The sequence below is a fragment of the Octopus bimaculoides genome, chromosome 4, assembly GCF_046866305.1.
Source record: "Octopus bimaculoides isolate indiv1 chromosome 4, ASM4686630v1, whole genome shotgun sequence".
In the NCBI taxonomy this organism is placed as follows: domain Eukaryota; kingdom Metazoa; phylum Mollusca; class Cephalopoda; order Octopoda; family Octopodidae; genus Octopus; species Octopus bimaculoides.
The window spans coordinates 3755-20832 of NC_142931.1; the positions used below are offsets into that span (position 1 = coordinate 3755).

The 17078-nt window shown below is 39.3% G+C and overlaps 1 protein-coding gene across 1 annotated transcript in view; it reads left to right on the top strand.

Moving 5' to 3' along the window:
• Positions 1-410: 410 nt before the first annotated feature.
• LOC149135858 (sorting nexin-14-like) overlaps positions 411-17078 on the top strand; it is a 53625-nt gene continuing 36957 nt past the window's right edge. Inside the window, exons 1-3 of the mRNA XM_089350130.1 lie at positions 411-1856; positions 4697-4861; positions 6699-6729. Of these exons, the coding sequence (XP_089206256.1) occupies positions 1841-1856; positions 4697-4861; positions 6699-6729 (212 nt within the window). The 5' untranslated portion in view covers positions 411-1840. The remainder of the gene's footprint in view (positions 1857-4696; positions 4862-6698; positions 6730-17078) is intronic.

Genomic DNA, 17078 nt, shown 5'->3' on the forward strand with positions numbered 1-17078 from the left:
GCCTCTCTACCTGTCTCCCGCCTGTCTGTCTGTCTCTCTGGCTGCCTGTCTGTCTTTCCGTCTCTGTCTACCTCTCCACCTGTCTGTCTGTCTGTCTGCCTGCCTAACTTCCTAAGCCTTCTTCCCTTCCTCTCCCCCCAGTATAGTACCCTCCCCCCACTCTTCACTATATCAATATTACACACATGTTATCTTCGTCTGTTGATGTCACATAGAATGCACTGGTGCTGGTGCCATACAAAAAAGCATCCAATACAGTCTGTAGAGTGGCTGATGTTAGGAAGGGCGTTCCAGCTGTGGAAACCAAGCCAGAATAGGCAATGGAGCCTGGTGCTGCCCCTGGCCTTTACCAGCTCTGGTCAAACCATCCACTCCATTTCAGCATGGAAAAACGGACGCTAAATGAAGACGACGATCAGTCTGAACCTTTTATTAACATCTTTAGTTTCCACCTTTCATTGGCCATTCTGTAATCTTCTGTTATCCATAATGGATTAATAGTGGATTAATGATTTTCTCTTTTTTTTTCCCATAACTCCATCCAGATCTTTCAGTCTTTCATTGATATTTGCAATCTTCCTCCTCATTTTCAAGTTTCTTCATCATCATTTTGGTTACTAATGAAGGTCATGTGACTGAAGACCAACAAAGTATCTCTCAGCAGAATCTCTTACTCCCCACACACTGTGTCCTCTCACTGCCTGTTCTATATCTACTACAATGACCTCTGTTGCTCAGAATTAACACCTCCTAAGCCAACCTCAAGTACTCATCTCTTCTGCTCTGTCCCACTTCACAAACCACTCAGTCCAATCCTTCCTCTATTTCCTCCCACCTAATTTTTTACTCCTGACATATTACCACAAGAGTCTGTGCAGTCTTGGAGGTTACAGTGTATTTTCCTGACCAATTTCTGTCCCTACCATCCAGCCACAGTGAGGTCACTTTCTGTTATTGGTTATGTTTGTGGAAAATCTACAGAAACGACTCCTTCATCACAATTCCACCATTTTATCTTTATCCTACTGGCCACACCACTTAGTTCTTCAGTTCTCGCCACCACCACGTCTTAAGGATCTTACCTTATCATAACATTGTCTTCATCAAGGATACAACATATTACCAGTCGAGGAATTGAACCTGCAATCTTAGGATTGTAAGCTTAACACTCTAACCACAAAACCTATGTTCCTTTATCCTGAAGTAAGAACTTACAGTCCAAGTCAGTTCCTTTTGAGAGCCACTATTCTCATAGACTGGGACTTTTACATGTCTGTTTTGGCATAGTTCCTATGACCAGATGCCCTTCCTATCACCAACCACTTTACAGAGTGGTATGGCTGCATTTTCTTGTGGTGCCAGCACTAGAGAGGTTGACAGGCTTCTGTATACTTTGTCAACCAAATTTCACTGCCAAGGTTTTCTTCAACTTGATAGGGTTTTTATGATAGAAACCCTTGACCCCAATGGCACCCACTGGGATTGAACTTGGAATCGCTTTGATGTCTTGCTTGTCTCTGTATAGTGTCATAAACCCATTTCTTGTTTGATGTTAATGTCCTTGTGAAAGAAATGACTTGGCTTTCATAGTATCTATTTTTCTGATTTTAAAACCTCCAACTTCACACCTGTACAAATAATCGCAGACAGCCATCAGAAAATTGATTTTCTAAATAAAAGAATAAACAAACAAATAAGTTAAAAACGTCTTTTTTTGAATTTTTTTGTGTTTCAGTTTTCTAGTCCATTGTTTGAGAACAATTTCAATTGTGAGAATTCTTACCCGTTACCTGCTGTCTCCGATAATCTGCCAGTTGGTAGCATCCATGGCATTTTCAATATGTTTATTTATATTGGTAAGACTTTCATACATTTTATTACATTGTATTACAATATTTCTTTAACTCTTCAACTATCAAAGTTGTCTTTTGTTTTGTTTGTTTGTTTGTTTTTTCTTCCGGTTTTTGTATTTGTCTTGCAAGTGACTTGATCTGAGATCTTGGATTAACCCTGAGCAAACTGCATCATGGAAGAACCATTTCAGCCATTTAATAACATATAAAACTCTTAAAGACACTTTAGATTTAAATATATCATCATCATCACCATCATCATTTAACATCTGTTTTCCATGCTGGCATGGGTTGGACAGTTTGACAGGAGCTAGCAAGTCTGAGAGCTGCCCCAGGCTCCACTTGTCCGTTTTGGCATGTTGCAAAATTGCTAGAATGGCTCTTCCACGCAATAAATGTTATCTTTGCTGCTGCTGCTGCTGCTGCTGCTCCCATTGATCCTCAGTATCATCATTCACACCACTACCACCACCATCACCAACAGAAGCAGTGTGCTTACCTTTGCATTGTGCCAGATGGAAGGACTAGACTGCTACAGACATTAATTCCTTCTAATTGTTAACACAGAGTAGTAATGGTGTGTGTGACTGAAGACTACAGTGACATCTACCAGAAGTATATCAAATCTAATAAGAGTACTGCACCACATACTGTACTCTACTTTACAAAACTGTTACTGAAGTACATTCCATTCCACTGGAAATACCTTGCTGCACTCTGCTATACACTGTGGCCCTACACTGTATGACAACAGACTGAATGGCACCACATTGCATATGTCATCGTCATCATCTGTCCATTTTCCATGGGTTGGATGGTTTGACCAGAGCTGGCAGGGCCAGGGGCCACAGCAGGTTCCATCCATTGTCTCACACTGTATAACACTTCACTACACCACTCTAATAAAATGTATTATACTAAACTACATCACACGACACTGCTTCATACCACTTCACCAGATCTATGTCACACCATTTGGCATTTTCCCAGACCAATTTACACTTCATTACTGATTCCTTCTCTATTGTCTGGAAGAAAGGGACATTGGGTGTGACCTTTTATGGCCCCTTCAAGGTATGGTGCAGTTAGTTCTGAGATAAGGAGATAGTGACCCTCAGTATTTCACTGGTACCTTATACATTGTTTTTGGGAGGATGTAAGGCAGTGTTGACCTTGGAGAGATTTGAACTCAGAATGTTGAGAACAAGAACAAGAAGCCAGGTTGAGCAGAACCACTGAGATGGGTTTCATTGGACACTGTCTGAATTGCAGTAGCAAATCCATTTCCTGCCTATTTCAGCCCATTTGTTTCTCTTCAGGATTGCTCTTTGCCAAATGTCTGAGATGGTGGTTGTGTTTATTGTGAAAAAATTGCTGCTAACAGCAAATCCCATCAGTTTGCAAAGCATGAGACACTGACAAAGATTTGTTTGACTTTCTCACAAGTCTACATATGGATTGCTTTTATAATTAAATTAGTGTCGACATATTTAATTCAGTGATTATACAAAGCTAACAAGAAATAGTGTTGTATTAATTAACTGACTAATAACAATGTTACATTAATTAGCTACCAAATAATAATGTTATGTTAATTAGCTAACTAGAAATAAATTTTGCAATGTTGGTATTTGTGTTCTTGAGGCAGACATGGAATATATGCAAAGTATTATTTTGAGATTGAGTCACTATTAGAGATGCTAGTTTCACATGATGAACTTTTGGTAATCAGCCTGATGGAGCCCAGTCTCCACTTCCAGCTTTTTCCCCACTGGTGGAGACAAACCCAGTAGAAGAGATAAAATGTTACTGCTCACCATTTTAATGTCCACTTTTCCGTGTTTGCAAAGGATCGACACGATTTATTGAGGCAGATTTTTCTATGGTTGGATGTCCTTTCTGTCACCAACACTCCCTTTTCTGTTTCCAATCAAGGCACTATTTCCCCTCCATGGCCATATAGGTCTGTGCAGAATATTGGAGATAAATGACATTGCTCAGATGATGGTGACAACCATTTTACATGATGTCATGGCAAGGGGACACTCACACCCACACCCACACACCCACCCACACACACACATTTTAGTTTCCCTTGTACCAAATCCACTCATCAGGCTTTGCGCTCTAGTAGAAGACCCTTGGCCAAAGTGCTACACAGTGGGATTGAACCTGGAACCCTGTGGTTGGAAAGCAAACTTCTTAACCACACAGCCACATCTGTGCCCATTGTTACAGTAATAAGCTGTTACCTTGTGCAACCCATTTACAGCCATATGGACTGGGCTGTGTCATGTGATGTCCTGTTCTCTCTCAGTTGATTGTCCAATAATCTTACTCCTTTTTGTTACCATGTTTCTGCTGAAATATTTCCTCTTTATTTCAGTTTATTTAAAAAATAATGAAGGATGGAATCAAATGCCTTTGTCGTTATTTAAGCTGGTGTCTGGAGCATAAAGGAACCCCAGGTTTTCCTGGGAACTTTTAATATTGATCCCTTTCAAACAGGAAGTTTGTATCATAGAATTAGGGGTGGCTTTGGGCAGGTTAGTATCAAACAGGTTCAAGTGAAACAAGGAATAAAAACCAGGTCATGGGGTCCATTTCTGTTCTGTGATGCTTCCTTGTTTAATTAGGAACCTGTTATTTATGCCACCACCACCATGACCACCTCCACCATGACCATCTCCTCTACCACAATGACCACCTCCTCTACCACCATGATCACCTCCACCACCACTGCAAATGCTCTTTGTAAAATGTATTTAGTAAAAGTAAAGAAAGTTGACTTTAACATAATCTTTTTTTTTATATTTATTAAATTTTTTTTTTTGTCTTTTTAGCTCGTTATGTGTACCATATCCCAGAATGGTTCCATCATCTACTTATTATGTTCCGAATGCTGTTGAAACGCACCATAGAGAGTTATGTACAGTATTATATTCAACAGAAATGTTTCCAGATCTGTCAGGAGCATCGGTTGGCTTATTATATCAACATTATTAAAAGTAGGTCTATTGATTACAGTTTTACACAGAGAAATTGTCAAATTACTCTCTCATATACTATTTAATTATATACCATTGTATTAATCAAGTTTCGAAATATAGCAGCCATATTTATTTATTAGGATTATTTTTTTTGTTTATTGTTTTTCTTTTTATCTTTTATTGTTTTCATTTTCTTGTTTTTTTTTTTTTTTTTTTGTTCTTTCCATTAGTTTTGTTTCGAGAACATCTTCGGTTTCTGCAGGAAATCAATATAAATGGATAGATTTAATGACAACTTAGTCTTATCTCTAATGAATGTGGTAAATAAGAAACTAGACTTGTCATTTCTATATTATGTATGAAGAAGATGAAGAAGAAGAAGAAGAAGAAGCTGTGTATATATTTTGTAATTGTAGTCGATAGATATAAAGGAATTGTAACGGTCGAGTGAGGAAGGTGTTGTTTGCTTCTGGCCTGAACACAAGTCACTTTTCTACCATTATTGGCACTTAGCTGCATCTTCTTCTTCTTTAAGTACAACATTGATCTCCATTGATCTCCATTGATCTCCACCACACCAGACCCTTACTCCCCACTTCAGAACAACCAACAAAAGAGCTCACTGGGCGGGGCATTCCACTCTTTGGAACTTACTGTGTACTTCTGTAGTTTGTTGTGGCTTAATGGAATCTTCTCAAATGATTTGGATAATTTCTTTTGAATAAACCCAAGGTCAAAATGTTGCAGGGAAATTAAAAAAAGAACTATTTTTATATCCTGCAACATTCACAGCCAGGAATTGGACACCTTTGTTCTGCCGATGCTGGTTCCCTGCTTTCATAGAGGATTAGTTAATTGTGTGCACTTGTGCACATGCATGTTTTTGTGTGTGTGTGTGTGTGTGTGTGTGTGTTTTCTTTTGTTTTTAAGTTTCTTAATTCTTCCCTTGAGAAAGGAACTGGTTTCTAACAAAGATATAAAGCTCCATCATTGGAATGGGGATAACAAAAACATCACATTTTAAACCTGAGAAAAGTCTTGCATATATTTACTGTTCCACTTACAAATTGTATTTGTAATGTGTGAGTTAGTTGGCTGATTTCCTTTTCCTGAAGATCCAAGCTTATCCAGATTGTCACTGAGGCATTTGCTCACAAAACCAAGCACAACAATCATTATTGGTTTAAATGTGAATTTATAATCTGGACTGCCAAATCAGATTGGAGCCTGGTGCAGCCTTCTGGCTTGCCAGTTCTCAGTCAAATCATCCAACCCATGCTAGCATGGAAAGCAGATGTTAAACGACGATGATGATGATGATGATGATACAGAAACTGGAGGTTTTGAAACAGTTGTCCATAGTTGTCCTCTTTCTCTTTCATTTTCAAAGAGATATTTACATGAGTTGGGCATCTGACATCTAAGGCAGTTCATACTTTTCCTCCTCTTTCCCAAACAACAATATCCAACCTGTTATATTCACACTTGACCAATATTCCTTGTGCTGATATTTGTGTATATATCCAATAATAGTGGGGATTCTCTGTATTTATTCCAGGACAGTTTTTTTTTCTGAATGATATTGTATATTGTTTTTGCAAGAAAGAACTGTCAACAGTCCAGGGTAAGCAGCAGTTCACTGTGACCTATTGGCAGAGAGCGTTTAACCCAATGTAACAGGAATTGTATTGCATCTTATGAATACTTTCTTTCGCCCTGCCTCGTTAAATTATTTATTGAACACCAGAATATAAAAGGTTACATCTTGGTGTACCAAGGGCTTCACTGTCTCGTTTGTTTGTTGTGTGTACGTATGTGTTTATATTGATACATGTCTATGTTTCCTTTCTTCCAGATCTTTTGTTCTTCGACACTGATCCACCGAGGTAAGCCACATTCATATATTTACTTTACATATTTCAATAAAACAATATCACTAAACACAGCATCAGAGAAATGGTTTAATTAAAGGATTATAGAATTAGGGTACTCTCTCCACAGATCCTTTGGTACTCAGTTATTTGTTGGCAAGAAAACTTGATAAATTCACAGTGCTGGTCTGTTGGTCTCAAAAGTCATTTAGGCCACAGCTCTGATATTATTATCTCTGAAGATTAAAAAATCAAATTCTAAAATGTCAACAATATTATCTACTATTTTTAGCAGATGGCATGAAACCTTAACAGTTTTATGTAAAGAATTTCAGTTAGAGATGCTATCAGATATAATCAGAACTACAGTCTCTCTTTCCAGCTCTGGTAGCCATATATCTCTCCTACCGCAAGGCCCCTGTCCTTCGATCATGCATTAACTTCTCAACTCCTGGCATAAAGCCATCTCCCCACCCCCTCTGCTACAGCCCCATTCACTTGGTCTTTTCCTTTGTCTTGTGAGTTACTTGCTGATCTCACTAGTGTCAGTGCCATGAAAAATGCACACAGCACACTTTGTAAAATGGTTGGCTTCAAGAAATGCATCCAGCTGTAAAAACTGAAACCGAAAGTGGAGCTCGATGTAGTCATCTGGTTTGTTGAATCCTCTTGAACTGTCCAAACCAGAAGACGGACATTAAATGATGGATGACCAATCAGAGACAGCTTGAGGTTTTGATTTTTCAAGCCCTTTGAAAGATGAAATCTTAACTAAATTCTGGCAAGATTTGAACCAAGAACTACAAAGACTGAAACTAAACACCGTGAACTTGATGTTCACATTAATGGTTTTAGTATTTACCACCAATTGTTCCTAAAGTTCGTCAATATTTCATTGAAAAATTCTCATTATTCTGTAGCAGTAATTAAGCTGAGGCAGCAACAATAAATTATAAGTTGAATTAAATTAACGATTTATGTTTCTAGACTTATTGTTAAAGAAATCTCTCTAGACTGATAAATACTGAAAGGAAATTTTTAAAAGTAATTTCAATAGTTTCAGACCTGTGTTTCTAGTCTTCAGCACGACCATTTATTCTGTGATTATTTCTCTGGGTTTTAACAATTCTTTTAAACTCAAATGTATTGAAATTGCCACAAATATGGAATGGCTGATTAATTACTTTCAGTATTTAATTTCATGCTTTATAGATCTTAGTTTTGTTCTCATTATCATCACCATTGTTATTTAATGTCTACTTTTCCATGCTTGTATGGGTCAGACAGAATTTATTCAGGAAAATATTCTGCCTCTGGATACCCGGCCTGTCATCAACCCTTATCTGTTTCCGAGCAAAATAACTTTTTTCTTTCGCCAGACATGTTTTTCACGGAAGACTGGAAATGAGTCACATTGTTTAGATCAGGGGTTTTCAAACTGTGGTCCGTGGACCACAGGGGGTCCGCAAAGACAAGACTGGGGGTCTGTAGACAGCAAATACTTTTTATGGGCAATTTGATTTTATATAATGTTTTTTAATCGAAATCTTTTAATTGACAATAAACCTATTTGTTAAATACTGTTAAATAAATAAATGTTAAAATATGTTATTTTAAGCAAATATTTATGTATAAATTTCATAAGTGTTTATAAGGAAATCAGACTAAAAAACAGGTGTAACACTAATGGACAAATAGTAAACAGTATGCTAATGTTAATCGAAGTAATTATTTTCTTTTAAGGGTGATGATACACCATCATCATTGTAATCTGTTTTAAGTACGTCTGCTCCATTATCTCTTCTGTATAATTCTTTAGGGAGTTCAAAGAATAATGGTGCTGTGTGGGGACCAGCATGTCAAAGAATTGATCCAACGTTTCCTTTGTATGTTGTAAAAGGTGACCAAAAGGGGTTGAAGTATGATTTGCACTCTGACCTCTTGTAAATTCCCTCATCAGCAATGACCACCCCCAAACACACCCATGGATTGGAGGCTTGTGGCCTGAGTGGTGCAAAGGTGTCATCCACCCGGGGTGGTGACTCACCAACTAATGGTGGATGCAGTGATGTCATTCATGTGCCATGCCGTCAGTCATCTACTATACCATCACTCATTACTATACCATCACTCATTACAATAGCATCAGTCAATCGTAGTCACTCTCCTTTCTTCTCAATATTGGACCATTCATTCACCATTGTTGTTGCCATCATTGTTTTTACATTCACCTTTCCATGTTGTCATGTGATTGACATCTATTTAATGGAGCATCTCACCACATGTTGTAGTCCTTCTTGGATTCCATCTTTGTGACATCAAACATCACTGCTTCTTCTTAACTTTCTTCTTGCTTCCTCTTAACTTTCTTCTTGCTTCCTCTTCTGCAGGCTCCTCCTCCTCCTCTCAGTTTCATTGGTTCACATTTTTTCATCCCTCCATCATCATACTACTACTACTACTACTACTACTACTACTACTACTACTACTACTACTACTACTGTCATGGCAAGTTAACAATAGTGGTGGGGGAAGAGGGTTTTATGTGTGTCATTATGTAAATCAGAGGACAAGATACCAAATGAGAAATCAATAGATCAGATGAAACAATTGAGGAATTTTTCCTTTCATTTGTGACACTATTCTTGCTATCCACCCCACCCCTTTCTCAATCCCTAATTCTTTGTCCTCCTGCTTTATCTGTCTCCTTCTCTCAACTTCCTTTCTCACTATCCTTTCTTCTTTCTATTCTGATATCCTCCTCCCCCTACACCCCACAGCTCTTCTTTCCTTCATCAATGGCTAATGATGATATTTAAAATTCTTCATTTCCCATTTTCTCTTCCTGCATCAGACACACACTCTTTACTTCCTTTTTTGTCTTGCATTGTTTCAACCATAAAAGAAGTCCACAAGCTGGCAGAATCTTTGGCACATTGGACAAAGGGCTTAGCAGCATTTCTTCTGACTCACTCAAATACTGCTGAGGTCAGTTTTGCTGGTCATCCTTATGGGGTCACTAAAATAAGTACTAGTGAAGTTACTGGGGGTTTATATTTGGTGTATGCAATTGAAACCACATAAAATGAAATTGCCATCTGTGTATCATACTAAACGTATACACACTATTAAAGGGAATGATGCTGTGGAATTGCTTGAGATAAAAATCTCTTCATGGACTCGTTCTGCCAAAAAACGCAATATATATGTGGGAGTGGGATGAACATCATTGCTTCAATGCCTCACCAAGAACAACAGATGCATTTCGTATTCCTTGAGGCTTCTCAGTGCTATCAACTTAGAGATTTTTTTTCTACTGTCTGGCAAGCTTCTGTAATACCAGTGAATTCTTTATTCATTATATCCTACATATATTCTTTTCTAGTCTAGGCACAAGGCCTGAAATTTTGGGGGAGAAAGCCAGTCAATTAGATCGTTCCCAGTACGCAACTGGTACTTAATTTATTGACCCTGAAAAGACAAAATGCAAAGTCGACTTCGGCGGAATTTGAACTCAGAACATAAAGACAGATGAAATATCACTAAACATTTCTCCCAGTGTGCTAACGTTTCTTATTTCTTTATTGCCCACAAGGGGCTAAACATAGAGGGGACAAACAAGGACAGACAAAGAGGTTAAGTTGATTACATTGACTCCAGTGCGTAACTGTTACTTAATTTATCAACCCCGAAAAGGCGAAATGCAAAGTCGACTTTGGCGGAACTTGAACTCAGAACGTAAAGACAGATGAAATACCGCTAAGCATTTCGCCCAGTGTGCTAACGTTTCTGCCAGTTCGCCACTTTGTATGTTCCATGAGTCTTGTGGAAAGCGCTGTTGGATGGAATGTCATTTCTTAAATGTTTTTTCCTTCATTTTAAATCAACTGATTAAATTTCACCGTTGCTAGTTGACATAGGGTGATGAAACTATTGCCAGCAGAATATATCCTACATATATTGAAGCATGAAATTCATTGAAGCAGACGACAATCGAGTGCACGGCATTGACAAGCCTCAAGAAGAACAAAAATGCCTCTGTTGTTCTCATGATTCAATGCAACAATGATGTTTGTCTGGCTTTGATATATGTTGTGCTTTTAGCAATGAAAGTCTATGAAGGAATTTTATCACAGACAATTCTACAGCATCATGCCTTTAAATGGTGTGTATACATTTAGTATGATGCACAGGTGATGAAGAGCACACACACACACACACCTACACATACATAAATTCACAATATTTGCAATACTTAATTCTTTTGGCACCAACCTGCTCAACACCATCTTTTTTTATGATAAAAGAAAAAAAAAATTTCCCATAAAATTATTTCTATTTAAATTAAAACTTCCCATTATAATTTTGTGCAAGAACATCTTTGTTAAATTATTCTCCAAACACCTGATTAATAATGGAAAAGTTAATTATTTGACTAAATCTTGAGTATTTTCAAATTTAATTTCAGCATGTAGCCAGTTTATTTGATTAGAAATATATTGTAAGAGTTATAATGTACTCAGAGAATAGCATCAATAATTGTTGCATAGCCATCTCAATTGTCTTTGAGTTCTTATTGGAGAGTTTTAAGTAATTCTAACAACAGCAATGGTAGTAGTAGTAGTAGTAGTTGGTGTTGTAGCCATGAAAACAGTGACAGAAATGGTAGAAGTGCCACACTAAAGTCTTTGAATTATTTTCATCCTTTCGCCCATCATCTCTTCAGAATTAAGTACCAGTTATATAATAGTGTTGATTCGGTCAGTTATATTCCTGCCAAGTTAGCAAATCAGTGAATAGGTCACTAAATAAATAAACATTATTGTTGTTGTTGTTGATGTTATTAAGATGGTGAGCTGGCAGAATCATTAGCATGTTGGACGAGATGCTTAGTGGTATTTCACCCGTCACTATGTTCTGAGTTCGAATTCCATTGAGGTCGACTTTGCCTTTCATCCTTTCAGGGTCAATGAATTAAGTACCAGTGAAAAACTGGGGTCGATATAAGCGACTAATCCGCTCCTGACAAATTTGAGACCTTGTGCCTCCAGTAGAAGGGATTATTATTATTATTATCATTATTATCATTATTATTATTATTATGAAGGCAAGTTGACAGAATCATTTGTACACCGGGCAAAATGTTTAGTGGTATTTTGTCCGTCTTAACATTCTGAGTTCATATCTTGCTAAGGTCAACTTTGTCTTTTATCCTTTCAGGGTCAATAAAATAAGTACCAGTTGAGCACAGGGGTCGATGTAATCGACTAGTCCCTTTCCCCCAAATTTCAGACCTTGTGTCTTCAGTAGAAAGTATTATTATTATTATTATTATTATTATTATTATTGTTGTTGTTGTTGTTCTTGTTGTTATTATAGATGTCGCACAGTATACAATATCGTGATGTTGATTGAAGATATTGTGTCTACCGGGGGTGTTTGTACTGTTTGTCAAGTCACAACAAGGATCTCAGACAGACAGTACTTTACGCAATATGTGTGCAATTCCAAGTAACGTTGACTTTTGCAATACACGTCGATTTTTAGGGTATTTCTAAGCTTTCTAGATTGGGTGGTATTGAACTCAATGCTCCGATGACAATAGGGATAACCTTTATGTTTGACTCTTGTAGCTGCCACATCTTAGCGATCTCAATTCTCAGGTCTCCATATTTATCCACTTTTTCTCTTTCTTTCATGATATGTTGACTACTACTACTACTACTACTATTATTATTAGGGTGGCAAGCTGGCAGAATCGTTAGCATGCTGGACGAAATGCTTAGTGATCTTTCATCTGTCTTTATGTTCTGAGTTCAAATCCTGCTGAGGTTGACTTTGCCTTTCATCCTTTTGGGGTTAATGAACTGTATAGAGCTGTAGATGCCATTAGTAAGGTAAGGGTTAACAATGAGTATAGCAAAGACTTCCGGGTAGAAGTAGGGATTCACCAAGGATCAACCCTCAGCTCCCTCTTATTCATCAAAGTCCTTCAGGCAATAACAGAAGAATTCAAGACAGGCTGCCCCTGGGAGCTCCTCTATGCTGATGTGGAAGCAAGGTTTAGAATTGGAGGGCCTTAGAGTCAATGTTCCAAAATCCAAAGTCCTAGTAAGTAGGAAGGCGAACACATCACAAACCCCTTCAGGTAGATGGCCCTGCTCAATCTGTAGAAAAGGTGTAGGTAGAAACCCCATAAGATGTACCCAGTGTAAGCTATGGACACATAAGAGGTGCAGCAACATCAAAAGAAGGTTAATCAGGAAGATAGCTTTTGTGTGCAGATGCACAGGGGCAATAAACACCACAGATGCTCAGAAGACTGATTCCATCACATACCAGAAGGGAGAAAATAGAAGTAGTTGATAACTTCTGCTACCTAAGTGGCCAAGTCTGTAATTGGGGTAGATGCTCAGAGAGCATTGCCACTAGAATAAGAATAGCCTGGGCAAAGTTCAGAAAGCTTCTACCCCTATTGGTGACAAAGGGCCTCTTGCTCAGCGTGAAAGGTAGATTGTATGATGCATGTGTGCAAACTGTCATGCTACACAGCAGTAAAACATGGACCATGACTGCTGAAGACATGCGTCAGATGTGGCGTGCAAGAGATGACTGTGCTGGTATGGTCATGTGTTGCATATGGATGAGAAGAGCTGTGTGAAGAAATGTCACTCCTTAACAGTGGATGGACCCCGTGGAAGAGGGAAACCCAGGAAGACATGAAGCATGACCTCTGAATGTTGGGCCTCACAGAGGCAATGGCAAAAGACCGAGATATGCTTTGATTGAGAAGACCCGGCAAGGAGGGTGAGATCACAGCCATAGCCTAAATCAGTGTCACGTAACCAGCCCATTTAAAAGGTACCTTTGAATCGTTGGGTGACATTCCGTGCTTGAGGAGACTTATTGAGTCAAGTAAATCAAAATCAAATCAAATCACAATCAAATGGAAATTGTAGCTGTGGCCAATGCCAGTGCTGCCTGACTGGCTCCCATGCTGGTGGCATGCAATAAGCACCATTCATGCATGGTTTGTTGCCAGAATCACCTGACTGGATCCTTGTGCCAACAGCACGTAAAAAGCACCCACTACACTCTCAGAGTGGTTGGCATTAGGAAGGGCACCCAGCTGTAGAAACATTGCCAGATCGGATTGGAGCCTGGTGCAGCCATCTGGTTCACCAGTCCTTAGTCAAACTGTTCAACCCATGCTAGCATGGAAAGCGGACGTTAAACGATGATGAAATAAGTACCAGTTGAACACTGGGGTCAATGTAATCTTCTTAGTCCCCTCACCACAAATTCCAGGCCTTGTGCCTAAAAGTAGAGAGGGTTGTTATTATTATTATTATTATTATTATTATTATTATTATACCCTATGACTGGTGTAGCAGCATCATAGTCAACTGCTACAAAGGTAAAGGGGATGCTTTAGATACAAATAATTACAGAGGCATCAAGCTGTTAGATCAGGTTATGAAAGTTACAGAGAGGGTCATAGCCCAACTAATTAGGGAGCGAATCAATTTAGATGAGATGCAGTTTGGGTTCGTGCCAGGTAAAAGCACTACTGATGCCTTATTCCTAGTGAGACAGTTGCAGGAGAAATACCTAGCTAAGGATAAACCTCTGTACCTGGCTTTCGTTGACATGGAGAAAGCCTTTGACAGGGTCCCCCGATCCCTTATCTAGTGGTCAATGAGGAAACTTGGGATAGAAGAATGGTTAGTGAGAGCTGTGCGAGCCATGTACAGAGATGCTGCCAGTAAGGTGAGGGTTGGAAATGAGTACAGCAATGAATTCCGGGTAGAGGTAGGGGTCCACCAAGGTTCCGTCCTCAGCCCCCTATTATTTACCATAGTCCTCCAGGCAATCACAGAGGAGTTCAAGACAGGTTGCCCCTGGGAGCTCCTCTATGCTGATGACCTTGCCCTAATTGCGGAGTCACTATCAGAACTAGAGGAGAAGTTTCAGGTGTGGAAGCAAGGTCTAGAATTGAAGGGCCTTAGAGTCAACCTAGCTAAAACCAAAATCCTAATAAGTAGGAATGTAGATAAAACACAAACCCCTTCAGGTAGATGGCCCTGCTCAGTATGTAGAAAAGGAGTAGGTAGTAACTCTATAAGATGTACCCGGTGCAAGCTATGGACACATAAGAGGTGCAGCAACATCAAAGGCAGGTTAACTAGCAAGCTAGTTTTTGTTTGTGGCAGATGTTCAGGTGCAATAAAGACTGCAAACAAACAGGAAACAACTTCTATCTCATTCCAGGGTGAAAAACTAGAGGTAGTCGATAGCTTCCGCTATCTGGGCGACCAAGTTAGTAGTAGGGGTGGGTGCGCTGAAAGTGTAGCTGCTAGAATAAGAATAGCCTGGGCAAAGTTTAGAGAGCTCTTACCCCTGCTGGCGACAAAGGGACTCTCACTCAGAGTAAAAGGCAGACTGTATGACGCATGCGTACGAACAGCCATGCTACATGGCAGTGAAACATGGGCTGTAACTGCTGAGGACATACGTAAGCTCGCAAGGAAGGAAGCCAGTATGCTCCGTTGGATGTGTAATGTCAATGTGAATACCCGTCAGAGTGTAAGTATCTTGAGAGAAAAGCTGAACATTAGAAGCATCAGTTGTGGCGTGCAAGAGAGACGATTGCGCTGGTATGGACATGTGGTGAGAATGGAGGAGGATAGCTGCGTGAAAAAGTGCCACACCCTAACAGTTGAGGGAACCCGTGGAAGAGGTAGGCCCAGGAAGACCTGGGCTGAGGTGGTGAGGCAAGACCTTCGTACATTGGGCCTCACCGAGGCGATGACTACGGACCGAGACCTTTGGAAATGGGCTGTGCGTGAGAAGACCCGGCAAGCCAAGTAAGATCGTTGCCAGTGCCCCTGGACTGGTTCTTGTGCGGGTGGCACATGAGATGCACCATTTTGAGCGTGGCCGTTGCCAGTACCGCCTGACTGGCTCCTGTAGGATTTTCGAGCGAGATCGTTGCCAGTGCCCCTGGACTGGCTTGTGCGGGTGGCACATAAAAGACACCATTTCGAGCGTGGCCGTTTTCGTGCGGGTGACACGTAAAAGCACCCACTACACTCTCTGAGTGGTTGGCGTTAGGAAGGGCATCCAGCTGTAGAAACTCTGCCAAATCGGACTGGAGCCTGGTGTTGCCATCCGGTTTCACCAGTCCTCAGTCAAATCGTCCAACCCATGCTAGCATGGAAAGCGGACGTTAAACGATGATGATGATGATGATGATTGGTAGTGGTATTAAGGGTGTTATGGTTGCCAACGATAGATTGCGTGGGAAGAAAACCAGATTCTGAGAATTAGGTTTCTTTTATGTTTGTAATATTTTTAGTTTTGAAGGAGTTTAAAAGATTCAGATATTCTCAGGTTGACACTGTTTTAATAAGGATATGGGCTGGGCCCATGAGAACAATCTTTTGCAGTTCTGATTCCTTTGGTTTTCGTAGTCTTTAGCCGCAGTGTTTAAGATTTGCTTAATCAGACAAAAACAGGATTAACAATTGATTGTTTTGGTTTATCCATGATTAAGATATTAACCCGCACAATTTTTATGGATTATCAATCCATTTCTGTATAGGCGCAGCCATGGCTGTGTGGTAAGAAGCTTGCTTCCCAACCACATTGTTCCAGGTTCAGTCCCACTGCATGACACCATGAGCAAGTGTCTTCTACAATAGCCTTGGGCCGACCAAAGCCTTATGAGTGGATTTGGTAGACAGAAAATGTAAGAAGCCCATCGTGTATATGTGTGTGTGTGTATGTGTGTGTCTGTCTGTCTGTCTGTTCCCCCATCGCTTGACAACCCATGTTGGCGTTTTTACATTCCTGTAACTTTGTGCTATGGCAAACAAGACTGATAGAATAAGTATTAGGCTTACAAAGAATAAGTCATGGGTCGATATGTTTGACTAAAAGCGGTGCTCCAGCATGGCCACAGTCAAATGACTGAAACAAGAAAAAAGAATAGAAGAATAAAAGAACATGTGAACACAGTTCCTCATGCCTTTTCCTTCTCTTTATTATTTAACCCTGACCTTAAACTTTACCCTAAACTGCAATTCAAAACTGATTCCACCTTCAACTCCTCCATCCTGTACCCGGCCCCTGTTAATTCTAATCCAAACCCTAAATTCTTTTATTTCTCTCATCTTCTTCCTCTTGATATTTTATTCAATAATCTATGATTGTTTTGTTTTTCTTTTTCTGAATATCATCTTATAACTTGTTGTTATCTATATATATACATATATATATATATATATATATATATATATATATACATATATATACATATATATATATATATACATATATATATATATATATATATATATGTA